This window comes from Aethalodelphis obliquidens, unplaced genomic scaffold (genome assembly GCF_003676395.1).
Source record: "Aethalodelphis obliquidens isolate GAN/ISIS:26980383/991018 unplaced genomic scaffold, ASM367639v1 scaffold16, whole genome shotgun sequence".
NCBI lineage: Eukaryota > Metazoa > Chordata > Mammalia > Artiodactyla > Delphinidae > Aethalodelphis > Aethalodelphis obliquidens.
In genome coordinates this window covers 28,704,658-28,732,228 of record NW_020837960.1, presented here as the reverse complement: position 1 = coordinate 28,732,228, position 27,571 = coordinate 28,704,658, and the positions used below count along the sequence as shown (strand labels likewise).

At 43.4% G+C, this 27,571-nt stretch overlaps 1 protein-coding gene across 3 annotated transcripts in view; it reads right to left on the bottom strand.

Moving 5' to 3' along the window:
- Positions 1 to 27,571, bottom strand: part of FLT1 (fms related receptor tyrosine kinase 1) — a 173,033-nt gene that overhangs the window by 70,494 nt on the left and 74,968 nt on the right. For 2 of the 3 annotated variants that reach the window (XM_027116596.1, XM_027116597.1), the window contains 4 exons: positions 19,207 to 19,321; positions 11,276 to 11,384; positions 4,773 to 5,081; positions 70 to 216 (listed from right to left, as the gene is read on the bottom strand). In XM_027116596.1, the coding sequence (XP_026972397.1) occupies positions 70 to 216; positions 4,773 to 5,081; positions 11,276 to 11,384; positions 19,207 to 19,321 (680 nt within the window). Of the gene's footprint in view, positions 1 to 69; positions 217 to 3,713; positions 4,338 to 4,772; positions 5,082 to 11,275; positions 11,385 to 19,206; positions 19,322 to 27,571 lie in introns of those variants that run through there. The other variant, XM_027116598.1, reaches the window with a different exon arrangement.

Genomic DNA, 27,571 nt, shown 5'->3' with positions numbered 1-27,571 from the left:
TGATAGGAATTTTAAGGGAAGAAGAGGGTGAGAAGAAAGAGTAAACACAAGGGAAAAAAAATCTCTTACCAGGTTCTTGTTGTATTTTGTGGTTGTTTTTAAACCAGGTTATCTGAGGCTCTGGGACACCGTTAGCGTGACAATCTAAAGTCGTAGAACTGCTGATAGCCACTGTGTGATCACTGAGGTTTCGTAGGAGGTAGGGTGCTTCCTGATCTAGTGAATAAAGAAAGGGAATTGTTATTACTCGTCAATCTTATTCTTTTATTATATATGCATATCAACATTTTAAAAGTAGAGAGGAAAACAGCAAAACTCAACTATAAGTTTTCATTCATATTTTATTCCCTCAATTTCTCCTCTATGGTTAGCCTACTGCTTCCTCTTTATTAGGTTACTACGATAAATTGAAATCTGTTAGAACACAGGGAAATCAAGAACTCAACTCTGTATTTTTAGATTTTCAATATCAAGGTTTTTGCCTGGCCAACTAGTTTCCTTCCTTTCTTTGAGAGAAGCTTTTTCTAAAACCTAAGGATTTTGCATGATATTTTAGGAACTAAAAAGGAAACAGACATGATTTTGGATATTGGCTTGTAGTGAGTTTTTACATAAATACAGAGAGTTATAGTAATGAGCTAATCGAATTTTGTATTTTTGTGTTTCACTAACATGTGAGGGCATGTTTGTGTCACTCAGCTGTCGGTAACCTAAACTGTAAGCAGCAGACCAAGTGGGAGAATGTCTTGAACTTTGAAAGCTTTATTGATTATCTCTTTCCTCCAATCCCTTCCCAAATGCAAACGAACAAAGCGTTAATTCAAGAGGCAGAGGCACAGATTTGTAGTTCTTGCACTATATAATAGTACAAATATTGTATTTTATATTACTTTCTCTTAAAACATACAAATATGATACAATTTATTTTAATAAAATGCCAACCAATATAGTACAACAAAATGGATTTAATACATTAGGATGCAATACATTACAACATTAAAATCTCACAGAGGGACAGCAGTACCCCAAGGCCCCCGTGAGTACGTGTCTCTTTTTTTTTATGGAATCAGTCCTGCTGATGCGTATACATTCTAGTTGGGCAGGTGCTGGATTGGTAACTCAAGCTTCCACGGTCAAAGAGTAAAGACAACTCCTGAAATCTTCCCCCCCCCTCAAGTCATCCTTCCCCCCCGCCCCACTCGTTGCAAATCCTGGAAGACAAATCAAAATAGTTTTGACATCACTTACACATTCTGCGTCACTGGTTTCAATTACACAGTCTGAGCTTTCTCTGACCATTCCTCATCTTATTGTACTAACACTGTGAAAGCAGCTTAGGAGTGATTACAACGCTCTAAGAGATGACACCTTGCAATGGCTCTGATTCCATGTCCCTGCAGGATTCTGCCGAGTCCCCAAACCTTTCTGTTTTTATTCCTGCAGGGAAACTCTCAGGATTAGCATTCATTAAAGCAATTGAGAAATCTCAGGTTAAGAAGTATATTACCATACGACTTTGAGAACATGTTGACATAGCATGACATGGCAGGGTGGCTATCTGTTAGGAGAAACAGATTTCTCATTCCATTTTGATTTCCATAGCTTATCATTAGTCTTTTCACATTTTATACAAAATGCAATCTGAAGGCAAAACAGACTTGAAGGAGCGCTAATTTATAAACTCGTCAACTATAGTGTGAAATGCGTGGTAGCAACGATCCTTTGGCCTGTTTCAGTGTAGCCTTCCTAGTCTCATCTTGCGCCCCCCCCCCCCGCCGGCAGACCCATTTTAATAGTTCTGGGTTTACATTCTGTCCAGTCTGTCAAATAGTTTTTCCTAATTGAAAACGCAGCCATGTATCAAAATCTTCCATTTTGATAATTCTTACATGCTCGATCGTTACAATGTTGACATTTTTACACAGTCAAGACCCCAGACATATCAGTGAAACATGACAAGAGAATAAGGAACAGTATCATATTACTACTTAGCATCTTTTACAGCCAACTTTGACACACCTCATTTAAAACTCAGAACAGACCCCGTTCACTGAGTTATACTTGTAATAGCTTCCTCTGGCACATTTACTGTTTCCCAGGCATTAAATACAATAAAATAATCTATCACTGTCCATAGGTCTTATTAGAAGAAGGCAGTCTGAATACATGGCCTGCCACACCCGAATTATTTTCATAGCTACAAACTGTAACATCATCAACACAGACAGGATTTGGCTTCCCTGACAGGTGTGTTTGAAAACAGTGCTTATATAAAAGAGAGCATCTTCTTTTAACATAAACGTCACGCAGAACTCCCAAAGGCCCTATCTGTACTACACAAACTTCAGACGAGAGAAGCAGCCGGAAGGCTGCAGAATGAACAGAGAATTCTCAATGAAATACAAAGTTCATATAAACATGTCTGAAACATACAGTATGATGATTTTTTTCTTTGTACCCATTTCTGGAAAAAAAAAAAATTCTCATTTTTGGCAAGTTTCAAAATGACCAATCAACCAAGGAATTGTTTTTTAATCAATTCCCACTTTATAGTAATCTACTTCGGCATTTTAAATAGGAAAGGGACGTTGAACCCATATTTTTAAACCTAAGTTATTTGATGGAAATAGCTGCTTTCCAAAGTTTAACAAAGGGGAGCTCTCAAACTGAGAAAATCAGAATGAACGGACTATTTCTGCTGGTTATCAACAGCCAAAGATTGCTCCCCACCAGGTCCTTTTACTTCTCGGCATTCAAGCCCAAGAGATCTGCCAGGTCCCACAGATACGTACTTCCGATTCTCCATTTGGAAAGGAGACCGAGGAACCAGCCTCACACCCTCTACCCCATCTCAGTCATTCTCCGTAGCAGGCTCTTGGTTCTTTCTCTATTTCCCCGTTATCCTCCCCTTACACCACACCTCGAAGACTGACTAACAAAAATCAAAACCCACCCAGTCCTTTCTTTTCCTTTTTGAAACTCTCTGGAAGGATTCGTGACTCTATGGAATTCTTCAAATTATCTCTCGGAAGTACTTCAAATCATCTTCTGTAACTACTAAACCCTTCCCCTCCCTAGGACAGGATAGGTTTTGCATGTCCATTTCACCATGTTTTTCAAAAGTACTCCCTAAACCATTTCATTTGCTTTTTCAGCTTTAGTAAAAATTGAGCCTCCCGCCCCCCCCCCACCCCAGGTCCTCTGGTACTAAGGCAGTTTCCTGAAGGAACACACTGACTTATAATGAACAAAGACGCCAGGCAAAAGAGCCATAGGTAAAGTTTCCAGATACAATTGATTATTCTTTCCTTTGGGCTGACAACTTCCAGGTTACTAATTGTTTTCAGAGCATTTGGGGCTCCATAAAAGTGCTATTGTTTACTCCTTCACATTTGACAAAAGCAATTCCCACGTGAAAGACAAGTTGAGCCGTGGGACAGAGTCTGTTACCTAAAGGAGGAAACAGTCTGGTGAGTTCCCAAGCCTGAAAAGCTGTCATATTGTCACCTCCTACTGAACAGCCCAGCCACTGTGTTCTAAGCCATGGCTATTTTGGTCATTATAGTTTGTTTTCCAATAGTTCAGGCAAGTCACATGTAATGATCAATCATAAATGAAAACAACAGAACAACGCATATGAAATTGGTGAAAAAGTCACTTTCCCCAGGAAAAAAAAATCCTATTCAATTTGCATATGGGGAAAGTGGACTCTCTTTTTTAATGGACAAATTTGACATTGACATTTAGAAGAATGCATTAAGCCTCTGGTCACAAGAGCCTTTATTTCCTTGATAAATTGATCATGGTACACAGCTGAATGCCATCCATTGGACAGGATAAAGTTCTTTAACCAGGGACAAAAGTATTAAAAACAAAGGCATGAGCCAGTTTTGTTCAGGTGCTGTCAGTGGCTGTGTAGTCCACTCAGAGGCAGTGAGGAGAAAACCTACTGGACTTGTTGACTAGCTACTGGCATTGCAGGAGAGAACGGGGCTTCATCTGGGTGGACTTTTGTAATTCATACTGTGATAAAGCTTTAATACCTCTGAATGACACCAACACCTTGCACCTCTGGGGCCCATCTCAGACGCTCCGGTTTAAAATTAATGTGCTTAATATAAAAAAAAAAGCATCTTCAAATAAATAAGCATTATAACTTGCTATCATCCAGGTGCTATTTACAGATCAAAAGCAGATGTAACAGTACGAAATAAAACCCGGCAGAGGTCCGTCAGAGTCTCCAATTCAACTGTCCTCATTCTGAGCTGGCCAATGAACCGATTCATGTCCATCTTTGGCAGATACCAGCATCTGTTTAAATTATTCGGGTTTGGCAGCTTGGAAACATAAACATAAAAAGAGGTGGGCATTAAAGTGGAAGGAAAGGATCAGTCCCGAGTTGTTGTCTATCAGGCAGGAGAAAACAGCAAAGAGCAAAACACACAGAGAACGCACTGCAGGGATCCTCCAAATCCAAATGTGCACCAGGTCGGCCCCAGAGAGCGGACCCCTCAGCCTGAACGGGGCGCCCAGAGCTGGGGGTCCCGGGGGGCTCAATGTTACTCCTATCATGGCCAAACTCATTTTGGGAGGAGCTTCTCCTCTGAGCCGGAAAATGAGCAACAGTGAAAATAAATCAAGATGATATGACACAACTGTTACTTTGTAATGAGTCCTTTAATGTTTTACATTACTTTGTGAGGTACAATCATTCCTTGTGCTTTTAAATTTGGAGATCCGAGAGAAAACAGCCTTTCTGTTGCAGTGCTCACCTCTAATGGTCACTTCTTTCTTCTGGAGGATTTCTTCCCCTGTGTACATGTTCCTGGCTCGGCAGGCATAGGTGCCCGAGTCTTCCAGGGAAGCGTTCTTGATGACGAGGTGGAGCGTCACGGAGTGCTCTTTCGTGACGGCCGTTTTCTGCTTGCGGATGCTGTGCTGCATGGTTCGGTTATTCACTGTCCGCAGCAAGATCCAGGTAATGTCTCTGTACAAGAACTTGTTAACTGTGCAGGACAGTTTCAGGTCCTCTCCTTCCGTAGGCATTTTTTCCAAGTTAACGTGAAATCCATTGGGCACATCTGGAAAAAAAGAACAAAGGACTTGAGTGCCTAGGAAAATCAATGTCTCATCCTGAGGACATATCTCATTCTAAGACAGTCAAGGATCTTGAGGATTGTTCCTACACAAATTCAGCGTCAACATTAAAAGGATGGTATTTATGGTTTTTGTTTTTAAAAGGGGAACGATCAGACATGGCAGGTAGGAACCAGCTCAGTTCGTTCCGTCAGAAGCGAGGCAGGAAATGCAAAATAGGACATTATTAGGAGGGTACGCTCATTTGCTCAAAATTGCTCTTCAAAGTGGAATGCTTTTTTTTTTTTTTTTTTTTTTTTTTTTACAACTTGGGATGATAACCCATTGCTTTATCATGTGCAGAAGTCCTCCTGGTAAGTGGGCAAAATAGGGAAGGACTCTAAGAGGAGTTTGTACTAGAAACCACAGGTGATTTGATAGCTAAACTTATTTAAGTTGTGAACAAGTGAGAACAGGAAGTCCCAGGTCTGCGCTAGGAGACTCCAGTTAACACTTTACTCCTAAACTTTGGGCTGACGGCATCCTCCTCCTGCTGCTGGCCCATCGCTCCCCCTGCTCTTTGCTGGCGCCAAGGGGTCCTTGCTCAGGTCCCCTTTTATGGTGACTGCTCTACTCAGACATAAAAGAGCAAGATTTCTTTTTTTTTTTTTTTTGCGGTACGCGGGCCTCTCACTGTTGCGGCCTCTCCCGTTGCGGAGCACAGGCTCCGGACGCGCAGGCTCAGCGGCCACGGCTCACGGGCCCAGCCGCTCCGCGGCAGGTGGGATCCTCCTGGACCGGGGCACGAACCCGCGTCCCCTGCCTCGGCAGGCGGACTCTCAACCACTGCGCCACCAGGGAAGCCCAAAGAGCAAGATTTCTTCTGAAAATGCGGACAGCTAATCTCGAAGAGTTGCTAGATTGCAAAGTGGGGGCAGAAGGTTCTAAATCAAATCTGCTCTTAAAAAACATATGAAACATTTTCCTAAAAGGACTGCATCATTGGAAGTCATTTTCTCCAATGTCATTCCCAGGTAACCTTCTTCTCCGTCTTCTTGGCGCCTCTAGCCACAGCTCACGAGCTCCCCTCCTCAGCTTTCTTAACCCGGACCATCATTTAGCTTCTGCACTGAGAGTTCCTTAGTCTCCTTTTGGACCATCTCACCAGATGATTTTTAGAATACCATTGGTTGTTACTAGCCCTGAACTGGCCTGCTCTCAAAACCCTCCCATCGCTTGTTACTAGCGGCATATCTGTACTTGAGCAAAGAACTGGGGCCAACATTTCACAAAGAACTTTGAAGATGAAAAGCGCTATGTTATGCTATTATTATTATTATCCTTTGCACACAAAGCTATAAAGAAACCTTTAAACCTTAAGGGGACAATAGTCCAAAATTAGATATCATATCAACTCTTTCCTAAATCTCACTTTGCTTGTTTTTCTGATTTTTCTGGGCTCTGGCTTTATTATAAAGTGTCACGTCTGAAGAAATGCCAAAGTATTTCTTTGGGAGCCGGGGGGTAGCAGTGGTTTACGAAGCTGTCAATGACTGGAGAGAGAGGAGGCCAGTGGAAGTTTTCCTGCTTTTAAAATGAAAACCTAAGAATGTGCCAGAAGAGGCAGAAGCAGCTGACCATAGTTTTTTAACATAACAATAAGGTGTCAGAAATAGCCCCTCTAATTCAGCATCTTTTTATACTTGGGACACTTTCCAAGCATGAGGAGTTAAACATTAGCCATCAACTTTTACCCAGATACTAGGGCAGAAGTCTTGTGCACTGGTTGCAATCATATTATTTCTGAAAGACGGTAGGCTTCCATTTACGAAGTCCCATCCTGGTAGTCAGAACCCAAGTGGGTCCCAAGTAACACCACTGAGATCATGTAGAGAGTTTCTATTTACTTTAGTGATTTGAAACTTCCTGTGGAAATAGCTCACAGGTTTCCTGGTGGAAGATTTTGTTTATCTTTGCCAAGCACCACCAGGAATCTCAAAATAAAATGCATTTAGTGACATTGGGAAACCAGGGAGATAAGGCAGCGCTGTTCCTGTTTCACCCTCAGTAATTGCTAACACACCCAGAGTCATGCTGAGTGCCAACAGAACAGCAAAAACACACACAGAGGAAAAGAAAAGAATCGAATCCGTTTTCAGGTCCGTTTCTCATACGGGGACACTGTTAGGAGGCTGATTTGGTTTATGTTGTCAGATGGTACTTAGAAATGGTCTATTTCTCAGTACAGCCCCTGCACTATTCTTTTCTGATCCATGGAAGGTGATAAATAAGACGTCCTAAACTAGGTAATGAATCCAGAGGGATTTTTCCCTTAATTCATGTCGATTTTTTTTTTTTTTTAGCCTGAGTACAAAAACAGACCAAAGAAAGCATTGCCTTCTAACTCTCAAAATGAAAACAAGGAATCTTCCCACACTTAAGGCTCTGTTGCAGATTCAGCCCAGGCTTCAGTAGCACCAACTAACACTCATCCATCCAGCACATAATCACATCCACGGCGTCTTAGGAGATGTGGTGGAGGAGACGCCACCCTTGCTCAGGAGACATCCCACCCAGGGTTAGGTGAAAGGGTAATGTATTTACAGAGGTGCACACCTGGGGGTGGACATCTTGACTTGATTGGATCAAACGTGTGAATTAAGTTCATGAAAGAGACAAGCATAGACATTAAAAGGATGAAAGGTATCTCCTTTGTCAGGTGGAAATAAAGGCTTTACCTCAACTAGAGAACAGAAACAGCATTCTCTAAAAAGAAAGTGAGTGGTGACTAGAAAGTTTGGCTCCTTTCAAATAGATACTATGGACGAGTGAATGGCAGAGTTGGAGTAGAAGCTGTGGAGGATGCTAATGGCCATAGCAAACTGGTTCACATCAGTTCAGAAGGCAGCTCTGTTGTATTTTAGAGAAGGGGCAGCATGATTGAAATGAGGATCGGTACAGATCCAATTCTAGATCTTTTGATTTTGAGCAGTTCAATTTTAGACAGCTCTTTTAAAGCATGACCTGCACTAGGTCGAGTATAAGCATGGAACAAATATACATTCATTTTTCAGAAAATCGTCATGGAAGGTGCAACATTCCTAAAGAATATTTAGTCTCATCTCTAGTGAGGCGAAATCTCATGACAGAGATTTGAGTAAGAAAAAGAGAAGAGTTTTAGAAATAATGCAAGTAATCTATGATTACCCATCAAGACTAGAATTTTTCAAAACAGGGAGCAAAGCATTTAGGAGAATTATATTCTGGGCAAGGGGGACTTGATTGGATGAGTTTGTGCTCAGTTTTAAGATTAAATTTCTGGAGGAAAAATGCCGTGAGCTTCGAGTTAGGTATGTTGGAAATAGAATTCCCATCGCTCCTTTCAATGGATGAGGAAAGGTCTCAAGCACCCCGTGGTTATAAACTGGACAATATGGTGGGAGGCGAAGGGGGACTGCTGCCTGGGTTCCGCAGGTGGTCAGCCGTATCAGCTGGGGCCCTTGCAGCAGCCATGCTGTGCACAGATACAGGCCGGAGCCATGAAGCACTCGGGGGAGGGGTGGGCTGGATGTTGGTGCTGCAGTGAATAATGGGCATCGATGAACCTCCCTGGGACTCGTATCATGAGGGAAACGAGCAGGGCGTGCCCTCAGTCAGGGCATCCTCTCCCAGTACTCCCTTCAGACCCAGGCAAGGGGGCTCTCTGTTCAGGCTGTACCCCTCCCCACAATGGAGAGAGTCTAGCGGTGGGGGGGGCTGCCCACACAGAGTCTATGCTATCCCCACTCTTCATCTTTCGTGGGGCCCCTGGGGCCCCAGAATTCCCTGTAAAGATGGTCCCAAGTCTGCTTCCAGACTGTCTCAGACCTCTTCCCCCTTCGCTCTGTCTGTCCTCCTGAGGTCAGACTGCTGGGCGGTCTGCACACTTACAGGGCCCAGGGAGACTGTCTGGGGGAGGGGTGGACAGAGTTTGGAGGTGTGGCCTGGGGAGATCATCCCCAGGAGGATAGGGCCCCTTACCATGAGGGCCGAGCCCGGAGTGGAAGGAGAAGCGGGGTGAGCCGGGGGTGGGCTTCTCCTGCACCGTCAGGCACCGTCACACTCTGTGCAGTCCCGGAACTCTAGGTTTGTGCCTGACTTTCCAGGTCATCGTGAAAGTATCTTTGTCCACCAGAGGCTACAACATATTTCACAGCTTGTTCATGTGATTCAGAACTTGTAAGTGGTTAGACGTATAGTCTGTGGGCCTCTGTTGGTCTTCTCGCCTCGATTCTGAAAATGCCAGGGCCAGCCTGTCCTCTTCTTTCTACTGATTCTTTGTACCCACAGGACTACCTCAAGTCCCGCTTCCTTCTCAGAGGCTTAGAGCAACACTCTACAATACAGGGCTACCTGTGGCTACTGAGCCTTGAAAGGATGGTCAGCGTGACTGAACTGAATTTCATCCAGTTAGTTTTATCTTATTCCAACCCTGATTTTTAAAACCGAAGGGATGTAATATTTTAAAAAATACTGATGATGTGTTAAAATGATAACATGGGATCTGTTAGGTGAAATAAAATGAATTTCACTTTTTTCTTTTTACTTTAAAAAAAATGGTCACTAGAAAATGTTAAATTCTGTATGTGGCTGACATACTTTTATTGGTGGAATTGGCTTGGCATTGGCTAGCATCTGTCACGTTACTTCTGCTCATTCCTTTTGATACTAGGATACAGGTAACATTTCTTCTTTGTGTCCACAGCGTTCAAACTGTCTTCCTAGAAAGACAGGGCCTCCTTGCTATCTCTTTGAATGCTCAACACAGAGTTGAACTGTCCTGTTTAATAGTTGGTGCTCATTAAACTTGTACAAACGTATTGAATGTTAAGAATAGAACAGGAATGGCTCAATCTTTTGTATTCTAAAATCACAGAGACAGTGGCCTTGTTGCCCCCCAGATATAAAGGACAACACAAACCTTTGGACTATAATTAGTCTAAATCATCTGAGGTTGATTAAAGAAAGAATCAGTCTGTGTGAAACTGCTCTCTGAATCCTTCTCTAAATAAAGGGCTTTTCCTATTTGGAATGAACACAAAGATGATTTTATCTCCGCTTCTCGAATATTGAGGGTAGAGGGACTGACTTGGTTTTCAGAGGCTCTCCCGTGTGCCCCTCCACCTCTCTCAACCGCATTTCCTCATCTGGAAAATGCAGGGCTATCATGTCGAATTATAGCCCCTAGAAGTCTCTTCTGGCTCTGACATTCTGTGAGCACCTACCCACGGATCTCTCCCCTGGTACAGCTTCTCTGAGGGTCAGCTAACGTGCCAGAAGGCTCCCTGTGACCTGGCAACCCATACTTCTCATGCAATTGGACATACCTATTTCTTTCTGGAGAACTCAAGGCAACTGCTACAGCCTGCCCCAGGCAGTGCGAAGTTTCCAGAGAGTTGGCCAACTGCCCAGGTTTTTTCAGAATATTGGGGGAGTGTGGAGCCAGGCAATTGTTTTTATACTTTGAGCTACTTACTTCCTTCCTGTACCCATGGAGGGACATAGGGAGTGCCATTTGTGTCCCTTGGAAGTTATAAGATTTGCAGACACCATCATATTTAAGGTTAAAAATTCTGAAATGCTACCAAAAAAGAGCACACTAAGAACGATCAACCAAGCTCAGCTTCAGATTTCTTTGGGAGAGCCTCGTGTGCCAAAAAGCTGAAATTCAGTTGTGAAACATTTGCTGTACAGCAGAAATTAACACAACACTGTAAATCAACGATAACATCAATTTAAAAAAAAGTTGTGGAACAGTTCGCCTCTTGGGTTACAAAGATGTCATCCCATGTATTAGAATTGGTTTCCTTGACTGTTACCGAACCACCACTGTGTGCCAGGCCCTGTGCTGGGGACTGTAGGGTGTTCAAAAAGGAACACGACAAGATCCCAGATTCACAATCAAGCCCAGGAAAGAGACGCAGACAAATAGCTCTAAAAGGGAATTCAGGGAAATAACCCTTCAGGAGACCCAATGACCCCATGATGCTGTAGAAAACTATTCCTGAGAGCAAGGATGAAGGTACTCAAAGCTGGACAAGTCTATGGAATGTTTTTTTAAAAAAATAAAAGTCACTCAAGTGCACTCAAAGCACAAAAGACTGCAAGAGAGACTTGAGGTCACTGGGCTGTCTTCGTGAATATAGGACACGTGGCTTACCTGTGATGTAAAAGTTTATGTTTCTTTCCACAGTCCCTACTTTATTGGCAGCCATGCAGCTGTAGATTCCAGAAATTCTAGAGTCGGCCACAGCCAAGGTGCTAGCCGTCTGCAAAAGAAAAGGCAACTTCAGCGACAGGAGGAAGAACCACTGGACACCCCCTGAGATATTTCTGAGGGGGACCTGATCCGGCTATTCCATTGCCTCAACAGAGGCAGAACTGCACACGTGGTGGTTACCAGAAACTCTCCCCTCGCCGAGCCCTCAGCAAGAATGGAAAAACAACAGGAAAGCAGGTCCTCAGGAGACCGGGGGCTATGACATCCGACTCATATGAGGGCTTCAGGCTTATTTATCTCGTGCTGCTGGCGTAACAATTACAGACCTGAAGCCCAGATGCGGGACAGCACGTCCTACCCTATGAGGTGGTCAGGGCCACGCCAACGAGAGGGGGAGGTCCAGGCCTTCCCTTCTGTTTGGATGACCTGTGATCACGAACGCCACTTGGTCACAGGAGCCTTCTTTGCCGTCTGGTTCTGTAAGCGGTGTGTTAAGGGAGCACAGACAGAGGAGAACGGCTGGCCCAACCATTTCTTTTCTGGGACGAGGCACTGCAGCCCTAATGACGCAGAGGGAGGGGCGGAAACTCCCTGAGGCTCTTGCGGGTGTTTGTAAATTACTTAATTTCTCAGGCTGTCAATCCCTCCTCTAGAAAATGAAGATATAAATCATGGATTCACACGGCAACGTCGCTTCTCTAGGGTTTAGTGCTGCTCTTGGGCAGATGAGCCCCTAAGGAGGCAGGAGGAGTCAAAGCTATGTGAACTTGAAAGCACTTTCCAAACTATGATGTTGCGAAAAGTAATGTCTCAAAAAAAAAAAAAAAGAACCACAAATTTATACAGCTTAAAGATTTGCATGGCTGTCTTCTTTTAAAGATAAAAATTAGCAGTATGAAATGAACTGTTGAGAATTTTAAAATTTAACCCAACCTTTCAAAAAAGTAATGCATGCTATACATGAAAAAAAATGAAACAGCTCGTAAGTTTTTCATATTTAAAATTACAAAAAAGGTTGATCCAGTTACTTATAAATCGTTGCAGCCTATCTCCTAGGACACAAAGAACTGGTCATAAGCCCTGAAGTTGTTAGAGGCTGTGCTGATGCTTCCAGACTAATGGGGTGTCCTGGCTGGAGGAGAACGATCCGGTCACTTACAGGTTAACGTGATACATACAGAGAGGCTGAACCGTGACAGCGGGCTTTCTAAGATAGTAACACAAATTCTACAAAGGGTCCTCACATTTTTCTAAGTAGCTAAGTTATGCGGTAGGCACTTTACTCGTATTCTCATATCCCTTACGAGAAATGAAAGTATGTCTGTCTTTACAGATCAGGAAGACTAAAAAATATATTCGCAGTTTTTTTAGCCAGCAACTTCATTGCTCCAAATTCTCTGTAATTTCCACTACGGTACAGTTGATATTTCATGATACCTTTTCTGTTTGTTAGATCTGTTTAATTACATCTACCCACATACCCTCTGTGTATTACTGAAATTCTGGGAAATGAGTGTCTGCGATTCGTGGCATTTTCATCCAATGTAGCAGATACTGATTATTTGTTAAGGCATCCCCCAGACATTGTAAAGGGGACGGAGGGGAGTATGACACAACCCTTATTCTTAACGTGAAGGACTACTTCTAGGTCACAGGAAAGAATTTCCCTACTTGAAGCCCAAGTATATATTATTCTCTCTTTTACAGAGAAAGACTCTCACAAAAGCAAATAACCAGTGGAGAGAGCTCAGGTGTCTCTTTCTCTATTTTGATTACTAATCACTACAAGAGGCGGGGAATACAAAAATTCTGGATGGCTGTTTAATTATTGCACCCACCACTTCAGAGTTGTGGAGGAAAAAGTAGCTAGAAGAGAAGCTTGTAGGTGACAGGTGGAAGGACAAGAGAGATCATCAAGTGAGACTCTGACTCCTGGAATTTTCTCAGGAGACGAGCTCAGGTGCCTGAAAGCAGCATGAACAGGGTCAGAAGAGGAACAGTCGTGGAGACCTCACAGCCCCTCTGCTGTTTGCCTCTCAGCTCAAGCACAGCTTTCCTTACGAAGTTAGCGCTCAATGTTTATCCTAAAGGGCCTCAGCAGAGCCTTATTTAGATTCTCAGATGTATTGCTGCTCAATAAGTAAGTGAACAACTCATTTCTGTTTGGCTTGAACATCTGAAATGATGAACAACGATGACCTGAAAGTTGCATTTGGATTTCTTTTAAAATTATTTTGATTTCACTGAGAGCGGGGCAACTGAGAACCAGAACAAGGGCAATCAATTCAGATGTGCACATTTGCCATATTTAAGGCCTGTGCAGGCAACCGGGGGAGGGCTGTAGCCATTTTACAACACTGCGAAAACAGATAGCTCAGGATTTCTGTATAATCAGAGAATAAAACTGAGGTCCACAGAAGTGAAGTGAATCCAGGCCACACGAACCATGGAGATAACAGATGCATCTGAATCTCTTATTTTGCCTGAATGACCGCTTCCGAGACTGACACCTTACCCCCAGTAGAGCCTGCCCCAGAACTCACCTCTCCAAAGTTTCTATTAAAATTGAACTAGTAAATGACATTGATGGGAGCTTACATTATTTCTTTGTTTCTGGGTACCTCTATGTTACCCTTGCTGTGCGCCGGACAGTGTGTGAGGCAGTACCTCATTTAATTAATCCTCCCCGGAGCCCAGTGACGTGGGTGTATTACTTGTTCTACAGAAGAGGCAGCTGAGGTTTTAAACTGATTCACTCAAAGATCCATGGTACCACAGACAGCCCCGAGCAACAGTTATGCCCAGGTCTGTCTGACACCAGTGCCTGTGCTCTTAATCTACACGAAATTGCTGCTTGCCGCCTTCAAACCCTTTAAATCTAATAGTACAGATCTATCGGTAGAGTTCTGTCTCTGCCTTGAGTCGGATTTTCTCTCGAGAATACCTCCTTCAATGAGCAGACACGGTCACTACAAGCTCAATGCTACTGTGTACGGAAATCCTGTTTTTTTAGTATTTTATACAAGTTGCAAGCTGATAGTGTTATATGGTTTGAAAATATGATTGATAATGGACACGTTATAATTAGAGAAGAACATTTTAAAATAAGATGGAACGTACGTCCTGTGAGCAACGTTATTCAAAATGATCTGATTTCTAGAGGACTTTTATTTTTCTAGAGTATATTTTTAAGCTATAAATTATTTTCATGAAAAAACTATGACACTTGAAGTATAAACTATAGAGTCAGAAAAGGGAGGTCAAGTGTGAGTTGGAGGTGGGTGTAGTTTGGACACAAGAGAACTTCTCACAGGACAGGAGTCTCTTGGGTTAAGGGGACAGATGTGATTCCCGGCGGTCATGACCAAATACTATTGTTTCAAGAGGGAAAAAATGGAAAGAACATAACAGTTGGAACAGCAAATATCAACTTAATACTTGAAAAGAGAAAGTATTTCAAACTCAAGAAGTTGAGTTGTAGCATATGTTTGAAATTATCATCATATATTTTATAAGGTACACCAAAAGAAATTCCCAAGGCTGTCTGCTTGTATCCATTCTAGAGTTAGTTTCCATTTGCCACAGTTTTTTTTAGTTCTGAACCCACACTTTGGGTGCCTCTGTTTTCCCTGTGAGGACCTCAAGGATTAAGATATTAGAAACAGACCCTTCAAATCCATTCTCTGGGTTCTTCTGTATGACCCAGGAACGCTGGTGAACACTGTCGTCAGGTACTGTAAATTTGGAAGTTATTCATTCTCCTTCCTTCCTTCCCTTTTGCTAAGCGTTAGTGATTCACTACTGGAATGTGGTTTGAACCTCATGGAACAGAATGGATGGGATGATGTGTAATTCAGCCTAATTTCCAGCACCTGCCTTTAAAAAAGACCTATATATGGATTTTATTCTCGGATGTTTCTATTACAGTTTCCTTTGAAGTGTTTCAGGGAGAAATAAAAGCAGATATGTAAAGGTCAGGGAAGAATCTAAAATGATCCTGGGGTGGTGCATTTGAGCCAACTGATGGGAAACAGAACGTGAGAAGGTAGACAAGGTCGGGGAGTGGGTGGGAGAGCGGAACCCAGGCTGTACTCCCGGGATGAGGCATTCATGCTTCGGTCATGGACGTGTCTTTTACGGTACACACATTTCTCAATGAAACCTCAAAACGATTTCAATGGAGATGTTGCTAAGATGTTACATTGTCATGATCCTCCAGCCTCACAGAATTAATGCTGTGAAACGCATTTCCTGTGTAATTTTTCCTAACACAGGGCTCCTTCTACTTCCTGCCCCAAGTCTACAAAGTCTGGCAAACCCACTGAAACGATACCAGAGCTCCATGTTTGCCGTTAGCAACTCCAATTGATGACTTCACTTCTCACAGATCTGGGCCAAAACCTGGCCATAAGGAGACTGAATTTTATTGTCTCGTGCACCCTTCCTTGGGTTAAACAAAACAAAACACAACAGGGGCGTGGGGCGCGGGGGGAAGCAAGTCCCTGAAAGGCAGCAGGTGCTCGAGCAGGACCTCGCTCCACTGATGGCTGGAGCAGGGTCCCGGGCATGCCGACTATATAATATGACTGGGGAAAAGCATCTGTGTGCTCTAAGCTGGGACTTTCATTTGCTTTCTTAACGTGAACAGAAAAGAAAAGCAGTTTTAATTGTAAAGGAAATAACAATGCAAAGAATTCTGAGATAGCAAAACTTCCGTCTGTCATCTGAAAGACGTTTTTCACACACAAAGATATATTAATAGATGCTAAAAGCAAAATTAGTAAAGTCTTCTAAATTTAGGACATGAAATTAATAACTCAAAGTCTAATTTGTTACAGTCACTACCAGGATATGTATGTGTGTGTGTGTGTGTATACACACACTTCGTTTAGAAGGAGTATTAAAGGTTTTTCAACACAATTGTTTAATAACTAGTCTTTACTGCATATGTTCACAATCAATTTGGGGGATTGCATTAGGGAATATAAGACAATCATCTTGATAACAGGCAAACGAGACAGGTCATGTGTTAGGAGCTCCATTTTTTGGAGGAGAGAACTCAGGTTCAGAGAGGTGAACTGATTTGCACGTGGTTACACACAATAGAAAGGGCAGACCTTAACCCATGCTCTGCAGGTTGGATGGCCCAAGGGCCAACTGTGTCTGGGGTTCTCTGTTTAAAAACCTGGTGTAACTACAGAATTACAAGACAATAAATTTGTTTCAATCACACATGGAAAAAATCAGGGAAGATTCTTTATCTCACCCAGGTTTTGTCATGGAGGCAGGTAGCTACTTCATGGTTCAGGCTAATCAGAAACATAACCTAGCTTTTTCATTTTCTATTTTCTGTCGTATGTTTTTTTGTGGCTAGAATACCACAAACCGGACTAGAAGTTCTTTGGAATTAAGCTCATAAATTCGTGTTTTAATATCCAGCAGTTAACAGTACAAGCATCTGATAGGGTCAGGGAAAGGCAAAATGAATCGGCACGGTCAAGGGCATCTTGAAATTATCTAGTACTTTGTGACAACTAACTTGCTTTCTACTCTGAGGCAATTTGCTTTTTTTTCAAAAATGTAGTGTCACTCAAACTTTCGAGTTTACAGAGTGTCCTCTTTTCTAAGTATTTCATTAAACTGCTGTCTCATCAATAGCTACACATCTTGGGATGTTTTAAACTACAGTTTGTTTGCATTTGAGAAAAAGAACTGTAAGCCACCTACATCTTACTGCAGTGGTTAGAAAAACTTTTCCTGAATCCTTGACAAGTGATCGCTGATATTATCGTGCAAGCCATCACCATCTTAACTAATTTCTGTATTGGCTTAGTTGGCAGAGCCCTGGGTTTTGGCAATGAAGACTTGGGTTTGAGCTTCTCACGTGCCACTTTTAAGCTGCGTGACTTGGAGTTAGTCATCTTATCACCTCAGTTTTTCTTATCTTTAAAATGGAGATAGCCACTCTGGCCCACCAAAGAATGATGTTGACATAAGCGTATGTCCAAAAGTTTTCCATCAGGAAGAATTCAGATGTTATTTGTTATTATGAAGTCCTATGCGGAGAATGATGCCATCTATTTTGTTGCTTTCAAATGCAAATATAGCTGAACAGATAAATAAGCATGACCACACTTAAGGAGATAACACCCATATTAACAGACTACTCCAAATCAAGATATGCATGTAGAAGTAGATATTCTAGCAAGGGGTGATTTGATATGGGTTTTTTCCCCCCCTTCTTAAAGCATCACTACCCCTGTGCCTGATAATAGCAGATTTTGGAGTTGCATTTTTCACTGATTCGACAGAGAAGAAAACCACCAGGTCTGAGATCTGCTCAGACACAGGTATCAGCTAGTGTTGAGGTTAAGGGAGTGGAGAAAATATGTCCAAGAGCAGAAAAGATGCTCCTAGACCCTGACTAGGTCAGGGAAACTTTTTTTTTTTAAACTGAGGCATAATTGACAAATACCATTATATTAGCTTCAACATTTTTATGTATCGCAAAATGATCACTACAATATGTCTAGTTAACACCCATCACCACACGTAGTACAAAGGTTTTTCTTTCTTGTGATGGGAATTTTTAAGATCTAGTCTCTTAGCAACTTTTAAGCGTGCAATTCATCAGTATTAACTATTGTCGCAGTGCTGTACATGGCGTCCCAATGGCTTATTTATATATTATAGGAATTGGAAGTTTGTGCCTCTTAACCCCCTTCATCCATCTTGCCTACCTCCTGCCTCTGGCAACCACCAATCTATGAGCTTGTTTTCTTGTTTACTTGTTTTCGTCCACATATAAGTGAGACCACACAGTATCTGTCTTTCTCTGTCGGACTTACTTCATTTAGCATAATGCCCTTAAGGTCTGTCCACGTTGTCACAAATGGCAAGCTTTCATTCTTTTTTATGGCTGAATAATATTCCACTGCGTATACAGACCACATTTTCTGCATCCATTCATCTGTCGATGGACACCTAGGTTGTTTCCATATCTTGGCTGTTGTGAATAATACTGCAGTGAACACAGGGGTACCTGTATCTTTTGAGTTAGTGTTTTTGTCTTCTTCAGACAAATACCCAGAAGTGGAATTGCTGAATCATATGGTAGTTATATTTTTAATTTTTAAAGGAACCCCCATACTGCTTTCCATAGTGGCTGCACCAATCATATTCCCACCAATAGTGCACAAGGGGGTCTGCACACCCTCACCAACATTTGTTATTTCTTGTCTTTCTCACAATAGCCATTCTGACAGGTGTGAGGTGATATCTCATGGTGGTTCTGATTTGCCTTTCTTCAGTCAGGGAATCTGATACACTGTGTGTGTTTGTACACCCCAACTTAGGCTTCGCCCGTGCGAAAACAGAGGGGAAAACAAGATATTTTGTGAAATGGAAACATTCCATTTTAGCCTCAAGTTTTGCGCTAGCTTTTGCTTACTGACCTCTCACTTTATTTATGTCAGAGGTTCTCAGTTCTGGTTATGCTAGAATCTCCCAGGAAGCTTTTGTGAACCCTGGGCTCCACGCGAAAGACTCACATGTAATAATAATTGGTAAAGTAGACTACCGTGCAGCCAGAGTTGAGAACCACTGATGTGGACCAGCTTGATGCTCAAGAGGCATTTCTACCTCTTCCGTTAGGTCCAAGGACTCACTCCTTCGGGACTGGTGCTCGGTTGGGTGTATACAGCAGGTTGAATAGCCTCAGTGCATTGCTCCGTAAAGACATACTACTGATTTTCTTCTCTGAATTTTTGCTCGAGCACTTGAATTCCTTCTGGCTCTAATAAACCCAGAACTGGGAGCTGAGTGTGTACTTTTAGAATAAATATCCCCATGCTTATTTGGACGAACAGTACCTTATTCTTTCCTTCTAAGACTGCCGTGCGCTGAGTGATGCTCTCAATTCTGTTTCCTACGGTGCTGTCAGGATCCAGGATAAAGGACTCTTCATTATTGGAGCAAAAGTCATACCTATTTTTAAAAAAAGTAAGCCATCACTATGTTGCTTTGCAGCATGGTCTAGCCCATGGTGACCGGTGAAATGAAAACCATTAAGTCCTCAGATAACAAAGTCACAATTTTCTTCTTTTCCTTAGACGCTTCCCCCCCAATATCCATCCTCAAAACTTAAAAACAGCAGACAGATTTTGCCTGATGTGCAAAACAAAACAAAACAAAACAAAAAAACCCCCACCAGCCTATCTCCATATATCCTTCCTGTTCTATGTTAAATATTAAATAAAAATGCATAAATTAAAAAATCTAGTATCTAGATTTTAATTAGTTCCTAGTGGAAGAAACATGCAAACACGGAAAAAATGGAAGTTATGTTAATGAATGTAAACCTCAAGGATAACAGCATTTCACAGCTATAAAAGGCTGGCATTTAATATGAGAATATTCCATTATACAGCTAATTTTTTCCAGGGTTGATTAAGTGTATATGGAAACACACATCATGGAGCAGCTATTAAATTCAGTCTATTTCTTTTCAAGTTTTGGAGTATCACGGCAAGCTCTTTAACATCTCAGGCCTCAAGTGTTTAATTATAGAGTATGTGTGTTGAAGTTGTTTAAGATCTTTTTTGCTTCTAAAAGTCCATGAAACCTCCCTCTCTTACTGTTTAAACTAGCTGGAGCAGTACCATTTTAAAGAGAGATTCCAACCTATATCCGAAAGCATGTTCTTTCAAACACCTGATTATCAGTAGGTGCCTGTCACTTTACTACCTAAATCACTGGTGTAAATATCTATTGATCATTTATTATGTTTCTTCATCTCTGTTTCATTTACTTCTGCTGTGATCTCTATGATTTCTTTCCTTCTACTAACTTTGGGTTTTGTTTGTTCCTCTTTCTCTAGTTGCTTTAGGTGTCAGGTTAGGTTGCTTATTTGAGATTTTTCTTGTTTCCTGAGGTAAGACTGTAATTGCAATAAACTTTCCTCTTAGGACTGCTTTTGCCGCATCCCATAGGTTTTGGACCGTCATGTTTTTGTTGTCATTTGGATCATTTATTATGTTTCGTGTATCCTGGGTTCTACACGAATAAAAAATCCAAACAACAGAAAGGACACTTACATCCACTCTGACTCGGGCAGTGCAGTAGTATTTCAACATGCCTTTTCCCAAGCCAACACCCACAAAGCTGCCGCCGGACCGACCCCCTGAGCATTTGGGGTTCTAGTGGAATCCTCTCTGCTCCAAAAGCTTCAACAACTGGACTGAAGAAAGCCCAGGCTTCCGTGACTGAGTCAAGGCCATCCAAAGTCCATTCCCTAGCTGCCTTTTCAACCTTACCGCTACAGACACGTTTCCTCACAGGCAAACCACAGTTCGGTTCAGCTACTTCAAAGAAGACTTGAGTCCTAGAGCTGCCCTGACTTCTAGCTGTATGACAGTTTTCTCCTCTGAAACACACAAATAAAATTATACCTGCCCTGTTGATCTCATGGGATTATACATGTGTTAAATGACCTAATTTAATTGCAGAGGTCTTGTAAATCAAAGACACCCTAGAAAAGCGAGGAACTATTCTTCCTGTGGCTCGGGGTGTACACACACCTGATTCCTTCACCTTCACTCACCAGTGACCGCTGCCTCGATGCCCCTCACCCCCGGCCCGATCTCCTCCAAGCAGCTTATCCTGATCACTGTGAACCCTTACGGTGCACAGGATCAGAACCACTTGATGAGCCTGTAGCTAGACCACCTTAACTTGTGCTGTGATTTCTATTTGCGTGAACCGCCCAGAGCCTAGCTCTGTACCATCACGTATGACAAACGCACGTGCTCAGTAAGTGGACAATGCAGGTGCTTTGCTTTCTACCATTCATGACAAAATGAACACTGATTTCTTTATTTATTTGGCTGTGCCAGGTCTTAGTTGTGGCAGGCGGGATCTTTAGTTGTGGCATGTGGGATCTAGTTCCCTGCCCAGGGATGGAACCCAGGCGCCCTGCGTTGGGAGTGAGGAGTCTTAACCACTGGACCTCCAGGGAAGTCCCCAACGCTGATTCTTTTAAAGCAGCCTTTTGAGATTTAAATATGGATTTCTGGGGGGGACACGATGCAAATATACAAAGAGCTATTTTATGTGCCTCAAAAAAAAATCTGTGAGTGCCCAAGGTGTTTCCCTGCCAGACTGGGTAGCTTAAGAGACAAGTGCGCGTAGGAACTGGGCCGAGTGCCTGCAGGCAGCTCACGGCCTTTGCTGTTTTCCGACTGCCTTATGGATTGATGCTGTTCATTTCTGTATCTCTCTCCTGGATGCAGTCTTTCCTCCTACCTCCCAGCCTAAAGAGTGAGGACCCTGTAAGGCAGGGAAGTGGTCATTTGTATGATTACTTGCACTGTGAACTTTTCATGGCGTCACTTCATATTCCTTCCTTCTGGCTTAGAATTTGTGGTGAGCAGACAGCTGGCTGGGCTCTAATCTATACACGTCTTGGGCAGATTCTGCAGATTTTCAAGCCAGAAAGAACGCGTGGTTGCTCTTAAGTCATTGTCGCCCTTGGCTACTTATGTGAGAAGAAAGTGAGAGGATGAAATAAGTGAGAGAAAAGGTAAGAGAGGAGGAATTGTGATGATCAGAAAAAAAAAAAAGTTCTGCAATTATTCCTGTCTGGTCCTCAAGCTGAGAAAGGACTCCAGCATGTGAAACTAGGGAGTCTTCTGAGGTGGTCTCCCCTCCTGGGGGGCACACTGCCATATAACGTCCTCTCCCCCAGCGCATTCACCAGTTTCTAAGTTTGCATTCAGTGCTTCTGAGGCCCCACTGGGCCAGCAGCTACAAGGACCATGGGCCACCTCTACGGGATCACTCTGTCTTCATAGTTATGCCAGGGCCAAGCATGTAACTGGCACCCCACAAACATTTGGAAACATACAGGCGTGAGGTACTGATGTGTGGTTTCTAGTAAGAGTTTTCATTGGTTTTAACTGTTTATTATTTTCAAACATATGGATGAGTAGAGTCATAGTATAGTAACCCCCCATATACCCATCACCCAGACTTACTAATTACCAAGAGTTTGCCACATTTGTTTCATCTATCCCTTATTTCTTTTTACTTTTTCTTTTGAGAAATATTGTAAAGCAAATCACAGACAGCATGTCATTTTAGCCTCACATATTTAGTGCATGTCTAAAAATTATGCACGTTTTCTAATAACGACAACGCCATGATCACACCTAATAGAATTAGCAATAATTCCACGGTGTTGTTTGTATCTGGCCCATATATATCAGATTTCTCCAACTGTTTTTAAGATGTCTGTTTTTACAGTGAGATTATAAGATTTAAAATAAAAAAGAGGGCTTCCCTGGTGGCGCAGTGGTTGAGAGTCCGCCTGCCGAGGCAGGGGACGCGGGTTCGTGCCCCGGTCCGGGAAGATCCCACGTGCCACGGAGCGGCTGAGCCCGTGAGCCATGGCCGCTCGGCCTGCGCGTCCGGAGCCTGTGCTCCGCAACGGGAGAGGCCACAACAGTGAGGGGCCCGCGTACCGCCAAAAAAAAATAATAATAATAAATAAATAAAATAAACAAGAATTCGTAAGGACAAACCATTCCTTAAGGAATTTCTGAGATTTTTTGATTAGCTATTCCTATAATCATCAGGTAAAAAAAGTGAACATTTTAACTTATTGATTAGTAGAAGGAACGGAACCAAAGAGAAATTATACACTTTCTCCTTGACTTGAAATATACCATGGCCTTACAACTTTATCATTAAAATAAGTTATTTTGTCCTACTTTTCATAACATCTATACCTTGAACTACTGTCTAATCTCAGATCTTTCCCACACATGGGGTACATATATAGGTTTATATAACGTGTGTGTCTGTGGAGATACGTATAACATGTATATGGGGGGTTGTTACATATGTGTACACCTGTGACATGTACACACGTTACACAGGTACTTGGTATTGTGATATCCAAGAGCTGAAGTTCTCTTGTATCTGAAAGAGAAGCCTGTAATTTCATTCCTTTTTCCCCAAAGAAGTGAAAAAGATAAGGGAGGCCTTAGAGAAAGGTCTTAATTTCAAACTCTTGGTTGTCAGGAAATGCAAAGAAACATGTTAGAGTGAAGCCAGTCGAGGCGTTTCCCGAGGGAAACGCAGCCGGCTGCCTGAGTTCACTCGGGCTGCCAACATACACCCCCGACCCCCCGCCCGTCCCTCTAAGGGCAGCTACTGTCGGCACAAGCCCCGGCCTGGAAACTAGAGTTGCTGCAAGGTCCTCCAAATGGAAAAGGACAGGTTCTGTGGCTATTTTCCATACTGGGGACTGTGATTTTTCCCTCTTTGTCATTGGAACCTTTAAAAATAGCATGTCATTTAGGGGGCTGACTCTATAACAGCACTTGAAACGAGAGGTAGGGGGAGGGGAATTTGCCTGAGTCCTTAAGAATACATCAAGCTCTTCAGGAAGTAGATTGTGCCATGTTTGAAGATGCAAAGATAATCGCTGTGCTGGGAACCGTCTTGAGGGGGGAGGAAGCCGAACAACAAGAGGAAGGCAGCGCTCGCTCCTGATTTCGCACAGGAAGTCCTCAGCACCTCCTGCCAAAGGGAGATAAGAAAGCTCCCAGGCACTGTTCTGGACAAGGCCGCTGTTATCAGCTTCAGCTCCACGCTGTCCTCTCCGTGCTCCAAGCCCCCCATCCCTTTCCTAATGAGCTTTAGGACTCTGACCTCTATTTGCATACAGCATGCCAAGTACAATAGCGTGGAGGTATTTATAACCATCGAGAGGAAAAAAAAAATTTCCGGGGTAAGAGTGTACTCCATTGTCGATTGCCCTGGAGCTGAAACAAATTAGTTTTGGACTAGAGATTGATATAAATAAATTAAAAGAAAGCAGGCAATTATGGATCCAACACACGGAGCCGGGACCCTCCATGTGACATGTCTGTCTGTCTGACTCCCAAGTAGGAGACATCTGTGGGGCTCTCCCATCTGGTCCAAGTTACCAGGCTGCTCTGCTCGACACATAGCGCTCGACACACACCCTCCATAGATGCAGATGACGTTACTGACCTACATGCTCTGGGTTTTTCCCTGTAGTGCTGATGGGTTTGCCCTGTTCCCTGCACACTCACAAGTATTTGGCTCCTTTGTGACCAGACACAGTTTGGAGCCACGGAGAAAGGCAAAGCCAACGCTGGGATCCAACCTACAGTCTTGGCAATTCTGACCGCCGGTCCCAACAGGCAAGCCAGAGGCTGTAATAATTACGGTAGACACTATGCGATATTACATTCTACTATGATAAGGACTATACTTTCTATGCGCCAGGTGCTGTGTGAGGCGATTCACGTACACTATCACGTTGATCTCTACAACATCCTAAAAAGTAGGTACTGTCATCCCCCATCTAATGGACAAGGAAATTGAGGATGAAGGAGGTTAAGTCAATTACCCAAGGCTAAAGGGCTAGGAGGTGGCAGAGGCGGAATTTGTAATCAGTTCTGGCTCATTCCAGAGCCTGTGCACTTAACCTGTATGCTGTATGTAACATAATATCCACGTTCTATCATCATCATATAGAAAGAAATTGTCATACTTCAGTGCTTCTTTGTATATAGGGAGAAAAGGCTTCTCAGATATTCACTACACAGATACCATTACTGCAAGGGGGACTGAATGTCTTTTTAGCCCTTTTTGCATAACCTGGTCAACTTCCTCCCAAGATTTGGCAAACAGCTCTCATGATACGTAGCCCAAGTGTACCGAGTGCCCACTGTGTGCGTGGTCTGCAACGACCATTTACATTACATTTGTCATCCCACGATTTCTGACCTCAGGTCCCATTCACCTTTACAGACCCATCCCAGGGAGAAACAACGCAGAGCGTGCACCCTTAGGTGCCCTCTTGTGTTCCCCTGTGCTTTTCCTTAGGTGCTGGCTTTGAACAGTTCCGATCTGCACACTTTCTGCAGTCCCCCCGCCTTTCCTTCCCCTGCCCCAACCCAAAAAGCAGAGTTGGCACTTCTTTAAAGGATGGATTGTTGCATCTGGTGGAATCAGAGGGGAGAGGTGACCTTTAGCCACGATGGCTAGTGTCTGTGTTTTCTCCGGAGTGGCCCCCGTGGGAGAAAAGCAACAGACTCTCTGAAGTACCAGGCTGAGAGGGTTCAACCCTTCACTCGGCCTTTCTAGAAATTGCCCATTTAGTGCTATGATGTTCCTGTGTTAAGGTACCTAAGACTCCTGTAGTTATCCAGTGTAAGATTCTCATTTCATAAATGATTTCTAGCAAGTTTAATAGCCACCCCAATCCCAGAAGGTCTACTCTACCACCTGAATCTTAAGATAAAGAGGTGAAGGATCCCCTTTCACCCTATGATAAATGACGTCAGGCTGACCTTTCCTTCAAAGTCTCTGTTCTGCTAAATTGGGCTCTTGGTTGGCTGAAGGGAAACCAGTTGTTACTGGCTGCTTTTAATGTACCAGACTTGGGGTAGCAGCTACACACATGTAAACTCAACTAGTTCTCACGGTCACCCAGTGAAGCAGGTATTATGATCCCCATTTCACAAATCCCTTTACCAAGAAGGAAACTGAGACTCATGAAAATCAAATGTCTTACTCATATTCATAGAGAAAGTAGCAGACAGATCTGCGATTAGAACCCAGATATTCCTCACTCTTCCTGCCACACCAGAACTCGTCCATCACACGGCATGAATTCTGCTCCCACAGACCACCACCCCGCCCAAACCTTGACCACCATGCTTCAGAGTCATGTGTTAGGAAACTCTGGGGTTCCTCTGAAGCCAACCGGTACAGACACCCAGAGAAGCAAAATACTGGCTTTCAGGAAGTAGAAGTACCCCTGGTCCTTTGGGGGAGGAGGGAGGGGGCAGAGGAATATTTTATAATTACGTTTTTTACATAAATTCTGTTTAGTTCTCATCATTACAGAGTTTTAATGCTAAAATTATATGAAACCTTGGCCTTCTGTGGGCTGATGAATTTCAGCATTAGACAACATCTCGCAAGAAAACAGAAAGATCCAGCTTTTATTACAGTCTTTTTTCCCCTGGTAACTTAAAACTGCTGTCTGCATGATTCCTAAACACGTTCTGGGATGAACGAGGCCTGCTTCGTTAGGAACGCCGATACATTTACAGCAGCAGCTGGTTTTGAGGGGCCTCTGCGGGGGGCGCACAGTAGCGAGCCGGGCCCTACACCCAACGGTTGTCTACCTGAGCCCGCGCCATCGCCTGGGAAGGAAGGTGTACATACATTAAAGTATAGTTAAAGCACATTTAGTTTGGAGGAGAAAAGGAGGCTCCAGAAAGTTCTACAAAGTCCCAACACACACACAACAATCTCCCTCTCTCTCTCTTCTTTCTTGGACAACGAACGCTGAGGACTTGAGTGGACCCTGCTTCTCCACGTGATGGACGGGGTTTGATGGCACGAGCTTACTGTGACTAGAACCTGTAAAGAATCCTGAATCATTTCAAGGGAGGAAACAAAGGGGGAGAGCAGTAATAGAGAGCAAATCGAGGCTGTAAAACGTCTTTTAAAAAAAGTGGAGAGGGAAAAAGAAAAAAAAAGACCACCTGGAACCGTGCCCGAGGGCACGACCGGGCGGCTCCCCAACCGCGCGCCATCCTGCAGAAGGGCCTCGCGTAAACTTTCCTGCGCTCCTGCGTGTGTCGTGTCAAAACAGTAGCGATCGTGTGTCTGAGCCATCAGATTAATAGAATCTGCAACACTATCTTTTCCCCTTCTCTCACATTCTCTTAAAACAAATAGAACAATATAGAGGAGAGGATGCTGGCAGAAAACGGCGTGTTTAGACAGAATGGTTCCTGCCCCTTTTGCTCCAGGAAAAGGGCCTGGGCCTCCAGGCTGGTCACAGGGTCAGGCTGGGGGGATTTTGTTGGTAGGGGCGGCGACTTCTTGCCCAGGGAGAGACCTCGTGACGCCTTGGAGCCCATACTGAAAACTACTTCTTGTCTGAATGGCGACGGGGGAGTGGAGAAGGCTTTTCGGGGACTGAAGGCTGGGGTCAGCTCCCGGGACAATGGTGGAGGTGATCCAGCGTCCTGGCCACCTCTGTTTAGATAAGAGCTTTTCCGTGAGCGTCTTGGCCTGCGCCGCTTCCTGCTCTCGAGGGCCCCGCGGTCCATTCACACTCAGAACAAGGCCTGTCTTCCCAGCCTCTGCTTTCCTTCCTCCTCTCTCTCCCGCTCGCCTCCC